We start from the raw sequence: 23,748 nt of genomic DNA, 5'->3' as shown, positions 1-23,748 counted from the left end.
CCGCGTAGGTATCTATATATGAGACTTGAACGTTGTTTAAAACGCGCAGTGTGATCGACAGGTGTTGAGAAAACCGTTTGGCCAGCGCGTAGAAAATAAAATATTTACCGATGACGACGGATCGGAATAAGAACAAGATGATGAGATTCTATGTATGTACCTACGTGCTTTGGACGTCGGCTGACTTTCACTGCTCCTCGTTGATGTGTACCTACGTGATGGTAGGTATAGAGGGACGTGCGAACAACAATAACTCCTTACAGAGTATAAGTTATACGACTTTATATATTCGCCGTAAATATACATAGAATGTTTCAAACTTTCAGCGTTTATGTGTAAAAATTGAAATTAAAAACAAAATATCAATATTCGTTTTTGACGTCAAGCTTATATAGGTATTTTTGTCGTGGGTCTGTAACCACTTATCCAATTGTCCAGTGGTTTTTAATTTTTATAGCCTATAGATATCTACGTTACAGGACAAGATTTAATCAAGTATAACAGTGTAATAATACTAATAACTGAACTCCGACTCTTTGAAAATTGAGCAAAATATAGGAATACACCCTTGCAAACGTGGTGCGAACTGTTCAAATAAATTTTACAACGACTTAAAAAAAAAAAAATTATGAAAGCATTCATTCATTTGACCGTGAAAGATATCTGTGTTGTTTACTATTTACATTTTACATTAAATTGATGAATGTTTTTAAATGTGGAGTACACGATATAAAATATAAAATTAGGTACACGTAAACTAATTGATAAGCTGGTTTGATGATTTACCTAATCAAAATCGAAGTATATCTGTTGTTACATATAGCCATATAGGTACCTACTGACTACTAAATTAATTTTTTTTAGAATTCACCTTTCCTTTCCCTTTAAAAATTAATGGAACCTTCTTTTGATTTTGTATTTATATATTTTATTGTATTATAAAATAAAGGTACTAATAGACATAACGATATAACTATATAAGTAGTTGTTAAGTTATATGAAGTCTAGAAAATGGTAGGTAGATAGTCAAAGTATTTAATTGATGAAAATATTAAGTGTCTACGGTCGTTTATTTATAAACTAAAACAAAATAAGAATTTTATCAAAAACTATAATTGTGTAAAATATCAAAATACAATAATAATAATAGTAATATTAGGTAAGTACTCACATAAAATTGTGAAAATAAAACTAATGGTTTCATGTTATTTTTTTTACATTTTAACGAGAAAAATGTAAAAATATTTACCACAAATTGTTTTGAATTCGAACCGAGTATTATGGAATTGATTTGTTTTTTGGTCTGAAAACGAGATGCCAACTCCACTTTCCTAAATTCTTTATAATAACAAGAACTTCAGATATTCACACGAGTATATAATTACTATAGCTTATAATATTATAATAGAGTGTGATATTGTCTAGTAGACTTGCCGGTTTAGCTCGAACGTTCCGAACGACGGTATAAGTGATTCCGCGATAAATAGCGTTGGCTTATTTTCAACTTATCCACGGCCGTTAAACGTAAAGCATTGGAATAGATTTCGCAACTTTCCTCGCAACCGCCTCTTACTGATCTGACTTTAGACGTCTTGTTGATCAATCCGAGACATTGTCCAACATCTATCGACTGTTGAAAGCCGTCAAAGTAACCACGACCAATATGCAATATTGATGTTGACTTAAGAATATTGTTGCTTAAGTATACTGGCGACTCGACGTTATTTTTGCTTATTGCTTCATGCCACTTTTGTTAGGGTACAGGAACATTAGGAACGGTAGGAACGTCAAGTTAGGTAGTTTTCAGTTGCGAATCGTATTATAAAAAGTTGTTGAAAGATGTGTGGAGTGGGATCTAAGTTAAAAATTTAAATTTTTTTACTAAACCTGATAATGGTGGGTCAAGCAAACAAAAAAAAAAAAAAATAAATAAATAAAAACACACAATTATAAAATCAACACATTCACTGCTCCGCTAACAATTTACAGTGAAGAGATGAATATTAGCAATTATAATTTTTTAAGAATACTTACTAATATTATATTTTTTAATATTGTGTTCAAGTATGTTCTTATCTAAGAGTTATTATGATAATAATTAGTGGATATTATTTATTAATATTTCATATTATAAAATAACATGTATGGATATCTAAATGACGTAATTAATAACTATGCATTAATGTCGTATGTACTTACAATTGCTTTTTCAGAAGCTTAGTACAATATACACATAGGATATTATAATAATATAATATATTAGATATAAACTGCTACTTAGATACCAACTATAATGGCATAGAGCAATATCTGGTACCGGTATATTAAGCATTGGCTACTTTTAAAATATACATTTATCTACAGGCTACAACCTACGTATATACTATATACTAAATCATATAATACCTAAATATCTATTACAATAAGCACTGGACGCAAGTATATTATATTACAAATATATTATCGTACCTACTATAGTCGACGCATTATATGATATCGTAATCTAGGTAGTAGGTACAGATAGAAACGAACGAATATTAACACATATAGGTACCTACATAAGTTTAGGTGTTAGGTACAAACGTATAGTATATGCAAGTAAAGCTACTGTATTATATTCGTAATTCATGCAGATCTCGGCGATTGTAGGCTTCTAGTAATAAACAAATATCATTTTACCGTCTCCGCAATATAATATTTTCGCTACAGCAGCAATATAAATATGTTGACCTACTTATTTTGAATATTCATTGTTAAATTTTATTTTTTTACATAATATAAATAAATTTAACAATATTTTTCGTATAATACTAATTTAAATAATTAATAAATGACGTATTAAAATTAAAAAAAAATAATATTGAAATTATCAAATCAATACCAAATAGATACTAATTTTATGTACCTTAATATTATGTTAATATTAAAATCTTCCTACAAACTACATGTATCTATGTACTCATCAGCTACGACCTAGCTGTTACAAAAACAAAATTACGAATAATAAATTTTTATTTTTATTAAAAAACGATAAAAGACATAGGTAATTATCAAATGATATTAGTTTACCAAAAAACAATAGGTTTGAATAGTTGATGACATTTATCATTGAAAGTAAATAAAATAATACCTATTAAAATACTATTTTACACTTAAATTAAGTTTTGAAAATAGTATTTAATACATCAGTTAATTATATCAGTTTTAATTTGACTTCAATATGCAGTAAATATCAAATTTTGTCTTAAAATATTAAAAAAAAAAAATGTTGCCATTTTAGCTTGAAATAAATACAATTCATATGACAAAAATCTAAAAATATAGTAGGTAAGGGAAAGACATACAAAAATCACTAACCTTAGTAGGTCGGCTTAAATTTTGCGTGTCTCATCGAGGCGATGTAACATTAATTAATAACCATATAGCTGGACTTATCCGTAACGCGTACTTTTACAACCTACCTACACATTACATTATTTTGGTACCTATACTTATAATATTATAACAAATTACAATAATAATAATAATACTCGTAATATTAATGCTCAGGCACAACGCCATAATAATATTACGCAGGTTCGTAAGGATTATTATAATTATTAAATTATATTATATAGTCAGTAGGCAGGCAGTAGGCACACAATATAGATACTATCTAAATCGTAATACGATTTATAGCAGCCGCCGATTAATACACAAATGTCCGATTAATCGACGGTGTAGTTACACGAGCACGCGCACCTAGGAAGTACGTTCAAATGGTTCAATAGTTGCTGGTTTACGGTAGGCACGTCAGTAGGCATGTGTACGCGCACAGTATATATTTATCGTAAACAAAACATAGGTAGGTAGGTAGCAAGCGATTACAGGCGTCGGCTCTCGTTTTATAATAATTCCGTGTGGAAATAAAAAAAAAAACGAAGCGTATTATATAATTAAATACCTAGTTAGGTTCGTGTACGACATTCCTACCGATATACGACCGGTGCTTATGGCCCTATTGAACGTGCGCACTTACACACACACACACACACACACACACACACACAAGAGCGCGCGCGCGCGCACACATGCAAACGCATTACAAACAAACCCACATCGAGCACGAATCGAGCACTCGCGTGTGTCACCGTGTGCATATATCAATCCGTGGTGTGCGCGTGTGCGGCGATCAGGTACGTCGGCGAATAAACGTACTGCGCGATACGTCCTATTGAGATTTAAGGCCGACCGACGGCGGTCTTTGCCTCCAAATACCGTCGTAAACCACCACCACCACCACCACCACCACCACTCCACCAACGATCGCGCACGAGTGATAAACGGTGATAACATTAATCAAAACGTGTAAACACACATACCTGCGTTATTATTTTTATTATTTTATTATTACTATTATTATTATTATTATTACATTAAATCGACACGGCCGTAATATCCTCCTCTCTCGTTCCAAATCAATTTTCAAAACAACCGAATCCGTCGCCGTCTCGAGGAGTACCGCGCGCGTCCCATGTCGGGCGACAACACGTAAGTCCCGTGTCGTGTAAACCGATCGTCGCGCCACCGACGAACGACACGGTTGGGCGCGTGAACTCGACTTTTATCAATCCGTTCTCCGGTAGCGCGCTGTTTGTACGTGCCATTTTTCTTCCGCCCTTAACATTGGCGTTTTTCAAGCGAGGTGTCGAGTAGCGCGAGTGATTTCAAACACTTCATCGAGCCCCCGTCTCGCGTCGATATCGTGTCCTATTGTCGCGCACTCGTTCTTGCCGTCACGACGACAGTCCTCCGTACCTACTAAACATTATGAGCTCGGACATAAGTACCAGAAATCCACAGGAAGAATACGAGCTGATTCAGAGGATCGGTAGTGGCACGTATGGCGATGTCTATAAAGTGAGATATGTTCTAATACGATTTGGTGTTGAAAAAAATAATTCTGCCGCTGTTTACATTAGTTGGCTTTATTAATTACAGGCAAAGCGAATTTCAACGTCAGGTTTAGCAGCTATCAAAGTTATTAAATTAGAAGTCGGTAAGTGAAATTGTTTCTAATTTTGCTATTGTTAAGTTTATGATTGGTAAGCGGTTGCCAAACTTAAGAGATTTGTTCTAATCAATAATTGAGTCTGGTTTATTCAGTTTTATTAAAAGGTTTTGTTATAGATTTTATTTAGTGTCTGTTTGTTTCTTATTGATATTAGTCTTTAATATTTGAAAAAAGAAATGGCTTAATGTGTTTAATACTTATTAGTACGTCAAAATACATAACTGCAATCTTAATATTGCTAATTCTACTTATATTTTTAGGTGACGATTTTTCAATAATACAACAAGAGATATTAATGATGCAAGATTGTCACCATCCCAATATTATAGAATATTACGGTAGCTATTTACGTAGAGACAAATTATGGATATGTATGGAGTATTGTTCTGGAGGTTCATTGCAAGATATTTATCACAGTGAGTCTATTACTTTAAATACGTCTATAAGTAGTTGGTATGAAATTAAGTGTCAATGTTTAATTTATTAAACTTAAAATTTATTAAGCTAACTCACCCCTAATCTGATCAACAATATTTTAAAAAATGTAATGTTTCTATAGAACAAGGTTACTTATTTTAAGTATAATTGATATTCATTTTTATTCATATTCAATACTTGTATTAAAAAACTACTGAATTTTATGTTATAAAATATTAATACTAATATTTCTTTCAAGTTTCAATTAGTTTTGAATTTGAGTATGAAATTAGAATAGGTAATAAATAAATAATACCTTTTATTTATTGTTCATTAGAAGTATTTTTCTTTAAGATTAAGGTAATCTTATTAATTTCTAATTGGATGTAACAATCTTCATATTTGTTGTCTTCATATTAGAAATAATATACAATACATAAAATTTGTATTTATTGGAACCAATTTTGTGTTGTTAGCTTAAATAGTTGAGTAAATTTGACTCCTCAATAGATTTATTATCAAATGTAAAAGTAAAAAATTTATGTAAGGCATGAGCATTGTAGTCTTTTGTTGAGATTTAAATTTTAAAGCAAATTATGAACATTCTAAAATTATAATATTATGTATAAACAAAATATTAGGCTAAATCTAAGAATGATATGATACTTATCATAGGAAGAACATCCAGATTAATTCATTCTAGTACTAAAACTAGGTAACAACCCAAAATTGATTTTTCTGTGCACTAATTTTGTGTATGTATGAAATATGGAGACAACACATGCATGTGTGATATGTTTAAAACATTATCTACTTAATTGTATATCTGTATAAAAGAATAAATCTAAAAAATAATTACACTAGTTAGAATGAGATTACTTAAACATTTTCTGTTTCTGATGATTTTTTTTTTTACTTAAATCTAAACAAAGAATTTAAATTTATATAAGAAATTTTAGGTTATTTATTTTAATTGAAGTATTGTATCAAATCTACTCAAGTTAAAAATAATTATTTGAGTTTCTTATTGTTAATTAACAATAAAATATGATTTACACCAGATTAAAATAAATTGTAGTTTTTTCAATATTAGCTATTGTTGATTATTGACAATATTTTATTTGTTAATACTGAACATAGAAATTTTTTATGTCTCTTGAACTATAAGTAAATAATTGTTTATTTAATATATAACTTATTTATATAAATTCATATTATGTATGTTACCGATATTACTAGTCTACTGTAGAATTTTTTCTGTTAAAATAATAAATTATTTTAAAATTTGATACTAAAAATTATTTTTTTAGTTTTTGCTAATGTGGCCCTTAAGAAAAACTCACCAATACTATAATAGCTATTTGTGTATTTTAAAGCAAGGAAATTATAATTTTGTTGTTGTATTCTTTATATCCAAGTTTTTATATTTATAGTTACTGGACCACTTACAGAAATACAAATAGCATATATGTGTAGAGAAACACTTAAAGGACTTTCATATTTACATATGATGGGTAAAATGCATAGAGATGTTAAGGTAATTATTCTTATTTAAATATTTGTTTAGAGTTTAAAAATTCCTATTTATATAATTAATAATGGGCTTTAATCATAAATTAAATCTTAAAAAAAAATTATTATTAAATATAACTGTATAAAATTTAAAAAAAATTGTATCTTTAATTAATACATATAATATATATCATATACTATATTTATAATGTGTTTATGTTACTGGTAAAGTGGTGAATATAGGCACTCTATAAATTTTCTATGAATTCTATTTATTTAATTAAATTTGAATGGTAATTTATATTATGCCTAGGTATTCTATACAATTCCTAGTATTTCTATAAAACGCTTATACTATGTTAGGTAATGTGTTAAATCAAAATATGTTTATTGTTATTTATTATTTAATTTTATTTATTTATTGCAGCATATATAGTTGATGCATGACATTTAAAACTACATAAAATATTATTTTTTACACATAAGCATTTTTTAGATTGACATTTTTAATTTATCATTTGATAAATTAACAGTATTTTTCGACTTTTTTCAACTTTTCTTAAGTTAAACATAAAAACGTTCAGACATTTTAATGTATCTTAATTCTTAATACGACAAATACTTTTACAAAAGTGAAAAGAAATAATATTTTTTAAGACATATATTGAATTTTCCCGTATTCACGAATAACATGATAATATGATTAGTTAATAATAACAATAATACATCGCACACGTTTTGTATGCGTCATGCGATAACATAATCGTCAAGATAAACATTAATAAATTGTTGATTACAGAGGTACACTAGGTACAGATCTAAGTTTTATATAATTATATATACTTTTCCTGCTTGAGGTTTGGTATTCTATAGAATACCTAAGATTTTTATATAATACTAGATTCAACACATTGCCAGTAATATATATATATTATATGTATAGTGTTATTATATTAAAAAGCACTACTAAATATTGAAACATTTTGAGGAAATTCTTTCTACAGATTTGTATAGGACTGTTAACTTTTTTTTAAAACTATTTTTGTGTAAAATACATTTTTTCTAATTAAAAAATTGACAGTTAGAGTAAGTTAAAATTTATTATCAATTAATGTTTTAGCAATTTTTTAATAATGTTTATTCTATACTAGATACAATTTTCATATTGTTTAACCCGTCAAAAAGTGTGTTGTTCTTTTTTGTATCATGATTCATGGTTATTGGTTAGACTTGTATGAGTATGGTGCTCACTCATTGCATTTTGAGTATAATAACAATTATTTTGTTAATCAAACATTTATTGCAGGTATGTGAATTATATAAAATATAAAACTTTGAAAATAAAAATTAAAAAAAAAACACTTGTAATTAAAAACAAAAATACATTTTTAATTTGTTTCATTTTCTGATACCTCACGTGATTTACTATACTGCGGTCTGCGGCACTCAATATACTGAGATTGGCAGATTATTGCTATTGTCATTTCAACAGTTGATAATAAAACTGTTTGATTTACTTATAGAAATATTATTAGACATATTGGCTAAACATATTATACCAAACATTTAAAAATAAAACTTAGCTAGTTATGGCTAAAATGTTCATCGAGTGAGTGCTGTGCTCACCAAGCACCTTCTGATGGGTTAATGACTATATACACAGAAAACTTAAATAAATACTAATGCTTAATATTTAAATAATAAAACCTTAATAAATAATTTTGCCATGTGTTTTAGACTTTGTAAAAAAAAAAAATAACTTTTGAAAAATAAGTGTTGAAAACAGATTATTAGCTTTATTATGTGCAATTTCAACTTACACATACCTTAGCTTACTTAACATTGTTAATTTTGTAACAAAGAAAATTTTTTTGCACAGATATTGTTTTAAAAAAATAATCTATATAACTCCTTATAAAAAAAGTTGGTGCCACTAACTTAAAAGTTAGTTGTATTAATCAAGAACATATTGATAGGGTTTAAATGTTGAAATTTTCTCAAAATATGTACTATAGTACTCTTTATAAATTTTCAAAAATGTTTTTTTTAAACTGAGATCTTACAGTTGAATGTTGAAATATAAAGTGATATCTCATATTTAATTGTGATTAAAGAACCAATTATTTATTTAAGTTATGTAGATTTAATATTTTCTAAGAATGATGAGAAATGATTTTGTTTAATTAACAATTGATTAAGTATAGTATATATTTTTAGGGAGCTAATATATTGTTAACTGAATATGGTGATGTAAAGCTAGCAGATTTTGGGGTTTCTGCTCAAATTACCGCTACAATAAATAAACGAAAATCATTTATTGGTACTCCATATTGGATGGCACCTGAGGTTGGTTTTATTTGAATTTTATTATTTATTATTATTGTGTATTTATAACATTTATAAAATAAGTTTATGTTTTTTAAGTATTAAATAAAATGAATTACACATGAATAAAAGTTATCATAAGAAATTTACCTAATTATTAATTCTTAAATTAAATATATTTTAAGGTAATTCATAGCACCAATATAGTGATATTTTGTATTTTTTTATCATTTTCACAACATAGACAATCAGATGTATTCTATTTTTAATATACCACTATTATCGTACATTGGAAATATTACACATTTACATTATGTTTTTAAAATACATCTTCCACATTTATCCTTGAGACTTATTTCTTTATTTAAGTTTTTTAATAACAACTAATCTATTTGTATTTACAGTAAAATTTTAGTAATTTGGCAGAAATTAGATCAGAGAATTGCTAGATTAATGAAAACGAATTAATGAGGGTTTACATAAAAAACTTACATTTATATTACTAAAACATTAAAAACATATACATATATACTTAAAATTACTGTATTAGTTTTTTAATCGTTTGATGGAATAGGTAAAATAAAGTTAAATTCTATTCCTCTCTTGTCATAAATCATAATAAACCTTTTTAGCTAATATTTATAAATCTATCCAGCTTTTTTTTTTTCCTGTTTTAACCGACGACGCCGCGGGATCTGCTTTCGCATTGCTTCCGTGGCGCCGCCATCGTTTATTGACGGTATCAAATATTAATACATACGTTGGGGCAGACGGGTCAGCTCCCCGACTTACCCCGTTCAAGCATTTTCAAAATTTAAATTAACGATGGTCAATCTGATTATGAGTTTTACTGGACCTCTTCCTGACTTTCTCGGGCCGACCGGAGTCCGCCGCTCTGGATGTCTCGTTCTTACAACCGTTGTGCCCTTTGCAAGGCCTCTTCTTCGCGTTCATCCTTTTCTTTGGTGGACAGAATCGTCTCGACCATGCGGATGAACTCCAGGCGATTAATTTCGAACTGTTTGATTATTCTCCTTTGTGCTTGGACGTCTTCTGACAAGTCGTGTGGTAGGGGACCACACAGGATTTCTTCCACGTCGCCCGCGTTCGGAGATCGCCTCATAATCTCGGTTATTCGAGCGCGGTCGTCAAGCCATCTCGGGCAGGTAAAAACCGTATGCTCAACCGTGTCGTCGGGGTCGACGCAGTATACGCAATTGCTGTCGTCCGCCCGATTAAACCTCTTAAGAAAGCTCCGGAAGCACCCGTGTCCTGAAAGCACCTGCGTCAGTCGGAAAGTCAGGGTTAGCGGTGGCTTTGTTAACCAGCGCCCAACGTCAGGGAGAAGCCGGTATGTCCATCTGCCTTTATCAGACCGGTCCCACCGAGCTTGCCAAGCTGCAATGCTGATAATTCTCTCTTGTATTTTAACGGTGCTCGGGGCGACGTCAGTCTGGTCGTCCAGGCGAACCCGAACTCTAGCCCTTTCTGTTGCTAGCAGGTCTGCAGGTAGCATTGAGGCCAATACTGACGAGGCGTCGGTCGAGACTGTCCTGTAGGCACGTATTATGCGGAGTGCAACGGGCCTCTGTGCTCTTGCCAGTTCTGCGCGATTCTTGGCCGTTTTTGTCCCGCGGACGGCCCAGGTCGGCGTGGCGTACAGCATCTTGCTGTTTGCCACGGTGCCATGAAGCGCTCTTTTGCTTTGCGACGGTCCGCCGAGGTTGGGCATCAGTCTGGCTATGGCTTTCGCTGAGTCGGTAGCCTTGCGGGAGGCCTGTTGTATGTGTTTGGTGAAAGAGAGCCGCGTGTCGATCTCAATGCCGAGGTATCGCATTGACCGTTTGATAGGAATTACAAATCTATCCAGCTATCTGTTACTAATTTGCTAAACATTTGTGTAATTTTTTTATGAAAAAACTTTGTGCTCTCCTTTAAAATTTTACTAGAAGTAAGTGTATGTCTATTATGTTTTAGCAAAACCATAGATACAGAGAATTTTCAACAATTTTTTATTCTTTTCTTTTATGTTTTGTAGCATTATCTACTTTAAACTCATTACTGAGGTTTACTAGTTAGTCATATTTTTACTTTTATATAAAATTTGGAGTTTCTTGGATAAATTAAAGTAATATGTTTTTGTTTTTTGTTTTGTTTTGACATTTTATTTTCACGCGTGATATTACTTAAATATTAACCATTATATACATGCATGATACGTTCACGTTAACTATCCAATCTAGTTTAGTTCAATAGGATTTAATCAGTTCATATTAATGATAGTTTTATGGTTATTAGTTATTACAATGAAAACAATAATTAAAATAGTGCCGAGTTGCTAGATGTACTGGATTAATGTGTGGCCTGATTACCAAAAGCCTACTGTATTTTACATAATATGGTTCATTGTCAGTATGTACAGTGTACAGGGTGTATAGCTATGATCTAACTCATCAAAATTTTATTTTAATGTAAAATTGTTAGATTTTATTGATTTACCTTGTATAAATATACAACACTTTTCAACTTATACTTCTTTCATTTATTTTTAATTAAAATTATAATTTATCTTGTGTAGTTTAATATTTTTATAAATAAAAACATTATTTAGGTAGCAGCTGTAGAACGCAAAGGTGGTTATAACCAATTATGTGATATCTGGGCAGTTGGGATTACTTCTATAGAGTTAGCCGAACTACAACCACCAATGTTTGACTTTCATCCTATGAGAGCTTTATTTTTAATGTCTAAAAGTGGTTTTAAACCTCCAACATTAAAGGACAGAGATAAATGGTATTTTACTCTTATTCATATAAATAAATTTATGTATATGATATTATTATGTTTGAAATTTACTATTTTTAGGAGTCCAACATTTCACAATTTTATAAAAATATCACTGACTAAAAATCCGAAAAAAAGACCAACAGCAGACAAGTTATTAATGGTTTGTATAATAAATATTTTTATTTAATAATTATATAAAAAAATTACACTTAAAACACAGATTAGTATATATATATATATATATATTTAGATTGGTGTTGATTAAAAATGATAATTGACAAGGTTGTTCATTTTTTATTTATTTTTTTTTTATTGTGCATTTAATTTTCAACTTTATTTTATTACTAGTTAATATTTCTATTTATATGATTAAGTATTAATTATGTACACTTTTTATAATAGGTTTTGAAAGAATATTATCAATATAGGTTACATTAATTTGAAAAAAATTAAATTATTTTTTTTGTATAACGTGTTAAAGTATCCCTATATTAACGTTGAGCTATTTTATTTATAGCATTCATTTTTTTGTCAAGACATGAGTAAACGACTTGCTATTGATCTTTTACAAAAAGCAAGTAACCCTACTACTCAATCATTTGCAGAAATTGAACCTGATGATGATGTAAGTATAATTAGATGAGAAATTTGAATAGCTTAAATTATTATGTTATTATCATTAAGTTGAAAATTTTGTAATGTATACAATGTACATTGTACATAATATGTATTGATATGCATGTTGTTGTTAAAGTAAATTACTTAAAATTAATTAATAATTTAAATTGGTGGATTAATAATCTATTAATCTATATACTTATTTATTTAAGTTTTGACTATATATAATATAAGACCGATAAATGAATCCAATTTATTTTAATTTTGATAATCATAAATCTTCATCAATAATAATAACTATGAATTTTTTTTTTAATTATATTAGATAATCTCTGATGTTCCTCGGCGTATTGCATCTAGAGTAACTGTTGATCATAGAGGTAAGTTTTTATAAAATATTTTAAAATGTAATGTATTAATAATATAATAATACTAGAATTATTAATTAAGAAAATCTATGATATATAGTTGAATGATAATAATTTTCCACAGTTTTAGGAAAGACTATATTCCCTTTATTTCTAATATTATAGAGTTATTGTATCAATAAATCCATATTATTATAGAGTATTTAAGATTTTTAAAAATTTTTGTATTAAGATGTTGTGTCATGGGTTATGTGTTCAATGTTCAATATGGGTTATTAAATTTAGTAGTTTTTTATTTTACACATATAAAGTTATTGTTTTATAATATTTATTAATTATTCATTATATTTTTATAGTTGATAATAGTTATGTGGATTAATTAATACTGAAAGGGGACAATTTAAATTTATATCTAGATATACACATAATTTTAAATGCATGGTTTAAAATTGTTTTAATTTAAAAAAATGTAGTACTAAATTTGATATTATTATTTATTATAACATATTATGTAAAAAAAAACTTTTAAAATTATGGCCTATTTAGTGTTTTATTTAAATATGTATGGAATAGTAATTATTGAAGTGATAGATGAACATGTTCATTGTTTTTAAAACATAAATGAAAATGTTCTTTAAAATAGCAGTAAATGTGAATGAATTCATTATTCAACTTTTTAAACATTGATTTTCTATTATTTAACTATAAAAATTTGGTTGTTTGCATAAGAATCTTAGTATTGATAGCTTCTGATCTGTCATATTATATTATACATAGTATGATAGCTTTTATACTTTTCAATAACATTTATAAAGAAAATAAACAAATAATTAGTGATTTACCTGTAGTTTGCATTCATATTTCATGTAATTAAGCAATTAGATAATCTTTTTTTTATTAAATTTATTGTTTGACATTCAATCAATAAAATAATAATTTAATTTTTTGTTAGTTGTTAATTTTTGTATAGATTGTAAGATGTAAGAACAATGTTACTATATATGCTATATATAGTACTTACATTGTATGTATCATATTATTTTAATGTTAATATATAATAATAACAGTTAATTGCTACAAATTAAAAACTTATTGTACAAATTACATTTTAAACTTGTCCATTCAATATTTTATCTCACAAAATTAGTGAACATTTTATCTATAGTATGAACTATATTTTAATATTTTATTGTTGTTTTAATATTTTCTGTAAAAAATTGCATTGGAATTAAATATTTATTAAAATTCTTTTTTCTCAATAAATGTATGTAGGTATTTAATAAATATTATAATATTAATATTTATTTTTTAATCAAATAATTTATTATAGCAATAGTGTTGCTTGCTTAGTATATTTTTTTAAATAAGGTCTAAATGTGAACCTTAAGAGATATCAGAGAATATAAAAAATTCATCTGAAGTATTTTATAGTTAGGTCACAAGCTAAAAATAATAATTGTGCAATAATTCTACTTTTTGTATCAATTTTAAACAAGTTGTTTGTCATTACTACAATTTCAATACTTAATGAAATAAATAATTAATAACACTGATATGTTTTCAATCTTTTAAAATTATTTTTTATTTTTTATATTTTTAAATTTTTTTTGATTTTATCTATATCTAGTACAGGTAACATTAAACTTATGTCCAACTAGAGTAGCTGAATATTTTGAAATATTATTTGTTTGGCTCAGTAATATGATAAACTTAGTTTTTATTTTTCATTTAATTCTGTACAGTTGAAAATTCTTTGAAATTTGATTTCCTTGAAGTTGTGGGTTGTTATAAATTAACATTTCCTAGGCTTTTAGAGTGGTGAGGTTTACCATGTAAAATTTTTACTTCTATTAAAATTGTTGTCATCAAATAAACTTTAAAAGTCACAAAGATTTTTATTTGTGCTAATTTTGATCATATACTTTTAAAACATGTACATGGTAAAATACTGCAGCGTAATTCAGTTAGTCTATTTAAGTTATAATTTTGAACAACAACACCTTAAATTGTGAAGTTATTCAGATATTATTATTATCATGTTTATTGCAAAACTTTTAATAACAATTTCTTACAATACTGTGTGTAATGTAATTGTTAAAATATAATAATTCTATAGTAAGTATTGTATTTATTAAGTACCTATATAATATATATATATATTTGTTTAAGAATTTTTTTTTTTATTAATATTTAGTGTTAAGTTTATATTTTTTTATAATTTATAAAAAGATTCTTAAAAAAAAAATATACTTGAAGGTACTTTTTTTAAAAATATTAACCATTTTTTGTGCAAAATAAACTGTATGGTAGTAGTTTAAATGTGATTTGTATTGCATGATTTTTATATCTTGTGATTTATATATTATTTGTCTTACACATCAATAATGGTACAATATTATTTGTTTAATTTATCTACTGTATGTAAAATGTATAATATGTTGGTTTATTTAATTAATTTTAATATTCATTATTTGAAGGTTCAAATCTATCTGAAGCAACTCAATTACCTCACAATAGTAAAAATGAATCACCTTTGTCGGAATTTAGAAATTTGGAAATGGTTAATTTAAAAAAAAGTGTCTTAGTGAGTTATAAATTTTGTTATTTATTTGAAGTATTATGATGTATAATAATGTTCATATTATTCTTAGCGCAATGATGACTGTGATAATTTTGGAAGATTAGACTGTATTTTGACTGAAAAGTAAATATTAAATATTAATATTTAAATGTAGTATATTTAATTTTAATATTAGTAGTTTTTAATGCTTGATTAAATCTTTTAATTAAAAACCGTATTAACTTTTATTTAAATGCAACATTAGTTACTTTACAATTTGTGTTTATAATTGTTTTTAGTAAATGTTATAAATAGCTTAAATTTAGGAAGATATTTTATAAAATCATAACTACCACCTAAAAATATTATTTTGTAAATATGCATATGCTTTTGCCTCTTATGGACTATTTTACTTTAAAAAGATTTTTCCCAAAAATATTTACAAATATTTTATGTAATATTTTTGTGCATTTACATGTTCACTGAGGATGACACCAAAATAACATAATTTTCATATTATACTGATTAACATTAATTGGCATCATGTTCCTTATATTATTAAATAAAAATTAAACTCAGATTTTTTCAGCGTTACTATAAATTTACTTAAATATGAAATGGAATTAATATGTTAAATATTTTCAAAGATGTTTAACCAATTTATTTTCTTGTTGTGTTAAATAATATTACTTAAAATGATGTCAGTATATTATTTGTTTACCTTCTGATACTCAAAAAATGTCAATTTGTATTTAGCAGAATCAATCTTATATTTTTAGCTTTAATATTATACTAGATTGACCAAACCTTAAGTTAAAAATATTTTCTGTGTTAGTAAATTAACTTTTTATTTTACATTATTTAAAAGTTCATGCAAATTATTGTGAGTATGCAAAATATAACAATTTTAAAATGTTTATATATTCCAGAAAAATTGAAATATTATAACATTTATAACTAAAGTAAAATGTATGAATACATTTTATGTTTTTAACTTTGATAATAGGTTAATTCACTTAAATATTAAAGCCAAAAATATAAGATTGGTTTTACTGATTATAAATTTACTATTAGTTTGATAAAAAAAAAAAACAAATAACATGTTTCATTTTTTTTATTATGTATACTTATTTAATGCTTAAATGAATCATAAATCAAAACATACCCATTAATTTTATCTAACTTTTTTTTTTATTAAAATACAAAACTTATTTAAATTTATAAATTATTTTTATGATTTTAAAATTTTAAACTTTTACATATTAACATCCAGTTATTAGTTGAAGTATATTTTTCACAATATTCTTTATTCTAAAGAGAATTAAAATTTTTTAATGATGTTACATTTGTAACATTTAAATTTAAAAAATAAAATATATCTATTATCTATTTTATAGAATTAATCTTAAAATATTATCATATGGTATTCTCCAGATTAAATATAATGTTGTTTGGAAATCTTTAATTTTTTGGTCATAGTCTATTTTATAAACCTTAAAAAATTTCTCTAAACTAACATAATTATTTAAATATCTTATTTTTTTTTACCATTATTTTCATTTCATTACTAATTTATTAATTTGGTCATATTTTTATTCATACATTTCAAACATTATCATATGCATATTGTTCTAATACTCCAATGTCTTGAAATTATTATCCCTAGGTCTTGAATTTTTAAATTGTTAAATTTATCATCATAGTATGTTATAAAAACATAAATAACATAAATGTTTCAGAAAATAGGAAAAGTTTTCTAAATTTAATAAAATACCTTTTACTGATAGTAAATTATCAATGACTTAAAATATATTGTTTTTGCTCTAATAATTTTGAATAAATTATTTATCTTTCATTTTTAATTAATAATTGTTGTCTCTAATTTTTTATCTTTTAAATTTTGATATAAGCATTAAGAATTTTTACAGATAATTAAAGAACACAAAAATTGCCTATTAACCATTTAGAAAATTTGCATATCTTGCCTTCTTGAAATTTAAATTATTTTAGATCTGAGTTTTTACAAGTAATTGTATATGTTTTATAAGTTATTTACCTTACTAATTTTATTTAAATCTTTCAGAATTAGTTTTATTTACCAATATTTAACTGAATTTATAAACTAAGGACTATTTGATTAAATCAATAAATTTAAGTTATATTTTTATGTAATTTATATAAAAATAAACAATAAAAAGTAAAATTTTTTGCAAAAATTTTGTAATATTGAGATTTTCCATTAGGGCCTGTTGTACAATCTTAATGTATTTGTATACACAATAAATTCTTAAAATTTATTAGAGTCATTTAATTTCTACAGGAGTCTTCTGCAAAACATAGATGAAGAACTTAAACTGAGGTATGAAACCTTAATAGATTTTTTTTAACTTCGCACAATTTATATAATTGGATCAATCAATTAAAATGTATTATTATGTTATCACATTGCCGATGAAAATAATTTTGCTCTTGGTGTCATTGATTGTGATCCACTAAATTTATGCTTATATCAAATTTCATTAGAAATTAATATAAATGTTTATTTACTTCTAATTAATTATAAATTTTGTATATTATATAATTAAAACTATTACAATTTAATGCTGCTTTGCTTTACTAATATTGTTAAACTACCACAGCAATACAATTGTGAGCTTTGGGGCATATTTTGCTTATTTTTTTTTTATTTGTCAAAAGTGTTTGGCATACAAGAGAAATATTTTTGAATAACATTGTACAGCTGGCCCTTATCTATGACTTTATTTTTTTGTAAAATTATTTTTATATTACTAATTATTTTACTTATTTTTATGTTTTAATAGAGGAGATTATAGTCATGTATTTAATGAAGATAGGAATGGAAGTTATGAAGATGTGTAAGTATAAATATCTTAAATAAATATTTTATTTAATATTAAACTATACATAAAATTGATTAATATATTCTTTTACTAGTTTTTAAAGTTACACTATAGTAAATATTAAGTTTTATGAGTATTTTGTTTGTTAGTAATCATATTGTATAAACTATTCTTTGATATTACATGAGAAAATGTTTATATAATTTAATTTAAAATCCTTTATTTTTTGTTTTTCTCTGTTTATTATTAACAATTTACCTTAAAACAAAAATATTTACTGAAAAAAATAAATATTTTTCAGATCTACTTTACCACTGACTGACAAATGCTCCATGCCACATTCATCTAGTCAAAAATGTAATTTTCCTAATAAAGGCTGTGTATACCAAAATTTAAGAGGTATTGATATGAAATAATTATTCATTATATCTTTAATCTTTATCATAAAATCAAATTGTTATAATATCCATTATGATAATTTTTATTTAATTTAGTTTATTTTGCTGTATAACTTAATATTTACAATAATGTAATAATTGCTCATTTAAAAAGGATTCAGTTATTACTATTTTTATTATTATAGCTATTAATTCCATTTGACAAATATATTCCATATTTTATGTTTAATTTTTGATTTTTATTGAAAATACTAAAAAAAAAAAGGTTAGAAATAGATTATTAAATACTTTAAAAAAAAAAAGTGTATTTTATTTATATAAAATATATAGTTATCATTATCATATGAAGTATTAATCTCAATGTATAGTAAAAACAATTATTGATTTTTTTTTTTTTTTTTGTTAATAATATTGATTTGTATTTATAAAATATTAATTAAATTAAATTTTTAGATAATTCTTCGTCCTCTAGACAACATAGCTCTCTTGATGAAATTATTGCATTAACTACATCTAATGTTAGTATAAATGGACGTCAACGTTCATTTAGTGATAGTGGAGGTAATTAAAAAAATAAATATTTATTTCCTTTTAGCATTAAATTAACTAGTATAGTATTATGATTGAATAGGAGAAGGTCCTGAACCAGATTTATTAGCTGATACACCTCCAGTACCACCACGTCGAAGAGACCGTAAACAACGAAATTCTCCTCCTAAACCAATTAGTAACGGTTTACCACCCACGCCTAAGGTGCACATGGGTGCTTGTTTTTCCAAGGTATGAATTTAAATTGACAAATATGAAATATTAACTTTTATTCATTAATAGAAAAATATTAGTTGTTATGAGGTTATTTTGGTTAAATAACTTGTATCATATTATACCTATAATATATTGTTGAATTTTTTATAAAATATATTTTTTTAAGAAATGCATTTTTTTTTAAATTGATTCATTTAGGTATTTAATGGATGCCCTTTAACAATTTATTGTACGGCTAGTTGGATTCATCCTGAAACTAGAGATCAACATGTATTTATTGGAGCTGAAGAAGGAATCTACAATCTTAATCTAAACGAACTTCATGAAACTGCTATTGATCAATTATATAATAGACGTACAATTTGGTTGTATGTTATAAAGGATATTTTAATGTCTTTATCAGGTAAAATATTTAACGAAATTCTATAGATATTATTTATTAATTAAAATTGTATTCTTAATAAAACAGGAAAAACCACCCAGTTGTTTAGACATGATCTCTTAGCCCTTCATGGTAAACAAAGTCATAGGTTTTCACAGCATATGACTAGAATTCCTGAACGATTAATGCCTAGAAGGTTTGCACTTACCACTAAAGTGCCTGATACTAAAGGTTGTATAAAATGTTGTGTTGGACGTAACCCATACAACGGATATAAATATTTATGTGGAGCTATGTCCAGTGGAATTTTTTTAATGCAATGGTATGATCCACTTAACAAATTCATGCTGTTAAAGGTAAATTTAATAATTATATTTTGCTAACATTTAGAATATGCTCGATGTAATACATTTTAATTGTAATTGTTAATTATAGCATTTTGAATGTAATTTACCATCACCTTTAAATGTTTTTGAAATGGTCATAACTCCTGAATTAGAATATCCACTTGTTTGTGTTGGCGTGAAAAAACCAATTGGGTCTATTAGAAAGTCTATGAATTTGAAATTAGAATTGATAAATGTAAATACTGGTGCGTGTTGGTTTTGTTCTGGTGAAACAGATGATTCTGATAATACTGGTTAGTAACATTAAACTAATATTTGTTAATTTTTGAATTCTGTATTAATATTTTATGGAAATAATTAACAATTCTTTAAATTGCTTTTTATAATTTATATTTTTAATAAAATATATGTGTAGTTTGGCTAGTTATAATATTTATTTTTACCTTTTTGTTATTGTAGGCACTGTTATTCAGAGAACAGATATTATGGATGTTGTTTGTGTTTGCCAATTGGATACAGATTCATTTTTAATATGTTACAAGAGTATGTATAATAATTGTATATTATTGTAAAATGATTACTTTTTTTTTTGTTTTTGAACAATTTAATATATTTTATAATTTGATTTGTTTACAAGAAAAAGAGAGGAAGAAACAATAAAATACATTTTTCTAAATAAAACTTTTATACAATTGTAAATTCTAATCAATAACCATTAAATCTTAATGTATTTAATCTTAAAGATATTTAAAGTGTATTAATTAATTTAATTTATACTATAATAGTATTGAAAAGTAATTATCATGTTAAGTTAAAAGTTAAAACTAATTTGTTTTTAAATTTCAGATGTTGTAAAAGTAATTAATTTACATGGGAACCTAAAGCAAGATAAAAATCAAATAAATCAACTTTATTTTGACTTTACTGTAGAGTCAATAGGTTTGTTAATTAGTTTATTTCATATTAATATGTACTCTACAAATTTATTCTACTAAATTTATTTATTTTATTCTACTAAATTTATTTATTTTTTGTTTACAGTTAGATTGTCTGACAGTATTTTGGCATTCCATAAAAATGGCGTTCAAGGTCGTAGTCTTTTAAATGGTGAAGTCACTCAAGAAATAGTTGACAAAAGTAGAACCTATCGTCTTTTAGGTTCTGACAAGTATGTAATTTACAAAATTATATAATATGTATTATATAAGTTGATTAAATGAAGTTAAATGTTGAATGTTTTATTTTTGTTTCTTTATCGTGATATAATATCCATACATTTTGATATAAGTGTCATAAAATTGTGATACTACACTTTTTATAATAATAAATACTATTTTTCATGTAGTTATTATTAAATTACTAACTAAATCATGATACAATGTTAATTCAATCCTAAAAAATTGTTGGTTCTATTATGTTAATTTTGTATATTTTCCTACAAAAATTAATGGCAAACTTACAAAATAATTCAAAATAATTCTAATTTCTGTAATAAATGAATTTAAATATATAATAACATTAAGTGGTAAAGACATTTTTGAGATAATGAGATATGAATTTCGAAGCATCTTAATATATTTATTATATTATTTTACATTACATAACAGATAATAATTAATATTTTGTAAATATGACTGTTTAAATTAGTGAATGTTTTTAAGAATAAACCTTTACACGTTTAATGTATGTATATATTTTTTATTATAGAATTCTAATACTGGAATCACACATGGTCTCCAAAAAAGCTGATGATGGTGCAGACTTGTACATCCTTGCTGGCCATGAAGCTAGTTATTAAAATATGTTATTATTAAATAGACATGAATATTATTATATTATTTTTAATAATTGTAATTATACGGTATTATACGTCCACTTTACACGGAAAGACTTTACAAGTTAATTCCTGTTATGATACATTGTCAAATATATTCTACTATTATATTATTATGTTAGTGTTTGCTTTCATTATATACTGACATCCAACTATAAAATATATGTTAATCATGCATTATAATATATTATATATTTTATTAAGACCTACACACACACACACACGCACACACACGAAACTCGCATCTTGTCTGCATGTATATGGTTAATTATATGATTTTTAGGTGAATTAATTAAGTACCAAAAAGGTTATTAATTATTATACAGAAGACTAGATTTTGTCGGTGTACCTAATAATATTTCAATCAAAGCAATAAAATATTTTAATTATTTTACAAATAATATTTTAGTAATTTAAATATTTGAATGGAAGATTATATTATTTATTGTTATTGTTGTTTAAATAAAATCTAATATTGTATTAAAAAAGTACAAAATAAAAATATCAAAATAGTTTGGATTTATATTGTTCTGAGAAAAATTTTTAAATTCTATACAATAAATGTATTTTTTAAATAAAAATCTTTTTTTTATGTTTGTTTTATCATAAATGTATATAAAACTATACAATTAAAAGATAGACTATTTTTGATTAAAATGATGGGTATTATTGGTATTTTAAATATAGCTTATTAATATTGAAAAATATACCAGTCTATGAAGGTTTATACACATATATATTATACAGAATTAAAATTAGATTATAAAAAATCTAACATCTTATAAATAACAATAAGGATATTTTTTCATGATTATATGTTTTTTGATACAGTTATAAATTTAATTTATTTTACTCTTAGTAGGTTGATATATTTTTTTCCGAAATTAATACATTTATTTTATTATTAATATTTAATTATTGTAATGATATGTACTTATTAATTTATATGACTCGACACTTATTGAAATATTTTTTAAATACCATTAAAAAGTAAAAATAGGTTTATACTTCAGTACTTCATAGTACCTACAAATAGCTAATATTTTAAAATACATCAGAAATGTCATTGCGTTAAGTAAAATAATTCATAATTATATAATATGCGTAAAAGTTTAAGTTCCCTCGAATAACTTTTTTGGTTTATAACAAAATAGTTAACATCGTTATTAATCATTAAAATACGAAAATTTGTTCAAATTTGAATTTCTCCAATTAATGTTTTTTAAAGAATAGGTAATTTTGTTCAAATGTTTCTCTAGAATTTTTAAATCAGGAATACTCATATTATATTTTTAATTCTTAGCTATGAAAATTAATGATTTTATATTTTTTACTAAAAAACAATTTCAGTTTATAGCTTTTGTAAATATGACAAATTTTGTAAAAATTTGAAAAGTCCATATTAAAAAAAAAAAAAAAAGAACTATGCATATGTATTTTTAATAATTGTATGCATAAAATATACAATAATAACTTATGTAGGATCTTGTATTCAATTTTCAATAATTTTGACCTATTGAA

The 23,748-nt window shown here is 25.4% G+C and overlaps 1 protein-coding gene across 2 annotated transcripts; it reads left to right on the top strand.

The window, feature by feature from the left end:
• The first annotated feature begins 4,113 nt into the window (after positions 1-4,113).
• Positions 4,114-22,567, top strand: LOC112591610 (mitogen-activated protein kinase kinase kinase kinase 3). Of its 2 annotated transcripts, XM_025335474.1 has the most exons (23): positions 4,114-4,899; positions 4,981-5,038; positions 5,314-5,469; positions 6,904-7,007; positions 9,200-9,328; positions 11,919-12,100; positions 12,173-12,254; positions 12,612-12,719; positions 13,038-13,092; positions 15,558-15,664; positions 15,732-15,784; positions 17,961-17,999; positions 18,463-18,516; positions 18,803-18,900; positions 19,353-19,460; positions 19,531-19,679; positions 19,863-20,067; positions 20,134-20,402; positions 20,482-20,686; positions 20,853-20,936; positions 21,240-21,332; positions 21,435-21,561; positions 22,101-22,567. In XM_025335474.1, exons 1-23 carry the CDS (start codon positions 4,810-4,812, stop codon positions 22,189-22,191), a joined length of 2,646 nt encoding a protein of 881 aa, XP_025191259.1. In that variant the 5' UTR covers positions 4,114-4,809; the 3' UTR covers positions 22,192-22,567. The 2 variants fall into 2 exon arrangements, with proteins under 2 accessions (XP_025191259.1, XP_025191260.1); XM_025335475.1 differs by lacking the exon at positions 17,961-17,999 and having other exon boundaries at positions 4,116-4,899.
• Positions 22,568-23,748: the final 1,181 nt, after the last annotated feature.

Source organism: Melanaphis sacchari, unplaced genomic scaffold (genome assembly GCF_002803265.2).
Source record: "Melanaphis sacchari strain LSU unplaced genomic scaffold, SCAv2.0 Contig13_pilon_pilon, whole genome shotgun sequence".
In the NCBI taxonomy this organism is placed as follows: Eukaryota; Metazoa; Arthropoda; class Insecta; order Hemiptera; family Aphididae; genus Melanaphis; species Melanaphis sacchari.
This window is presented reverse-complemented; position numbering and strand designations above follow the sequence as displayed.

Coding starts and splice junctions, on each gene's coding strand:
- LOC112591610 (XM_025335474.1), top strand. CDS start 4,810: ATGAGCTCGGACATAAGTACCAGAAATCCACAGGAAGAATACGAGCTG. Junction 12,720..13,037: donor AAATTGAACCTGATGATGAT/GTAAGTATAATT, acceptor TAATTATATTAG/ATAATCTCTGATGTTCCTCG. Junction 18,517..18,802: donor AATGGAAGTTATGAAGATGT/GTAAGTATAAAT, acceptor AATATTTTTCAG/ATCTACTTTACCACTGACTG.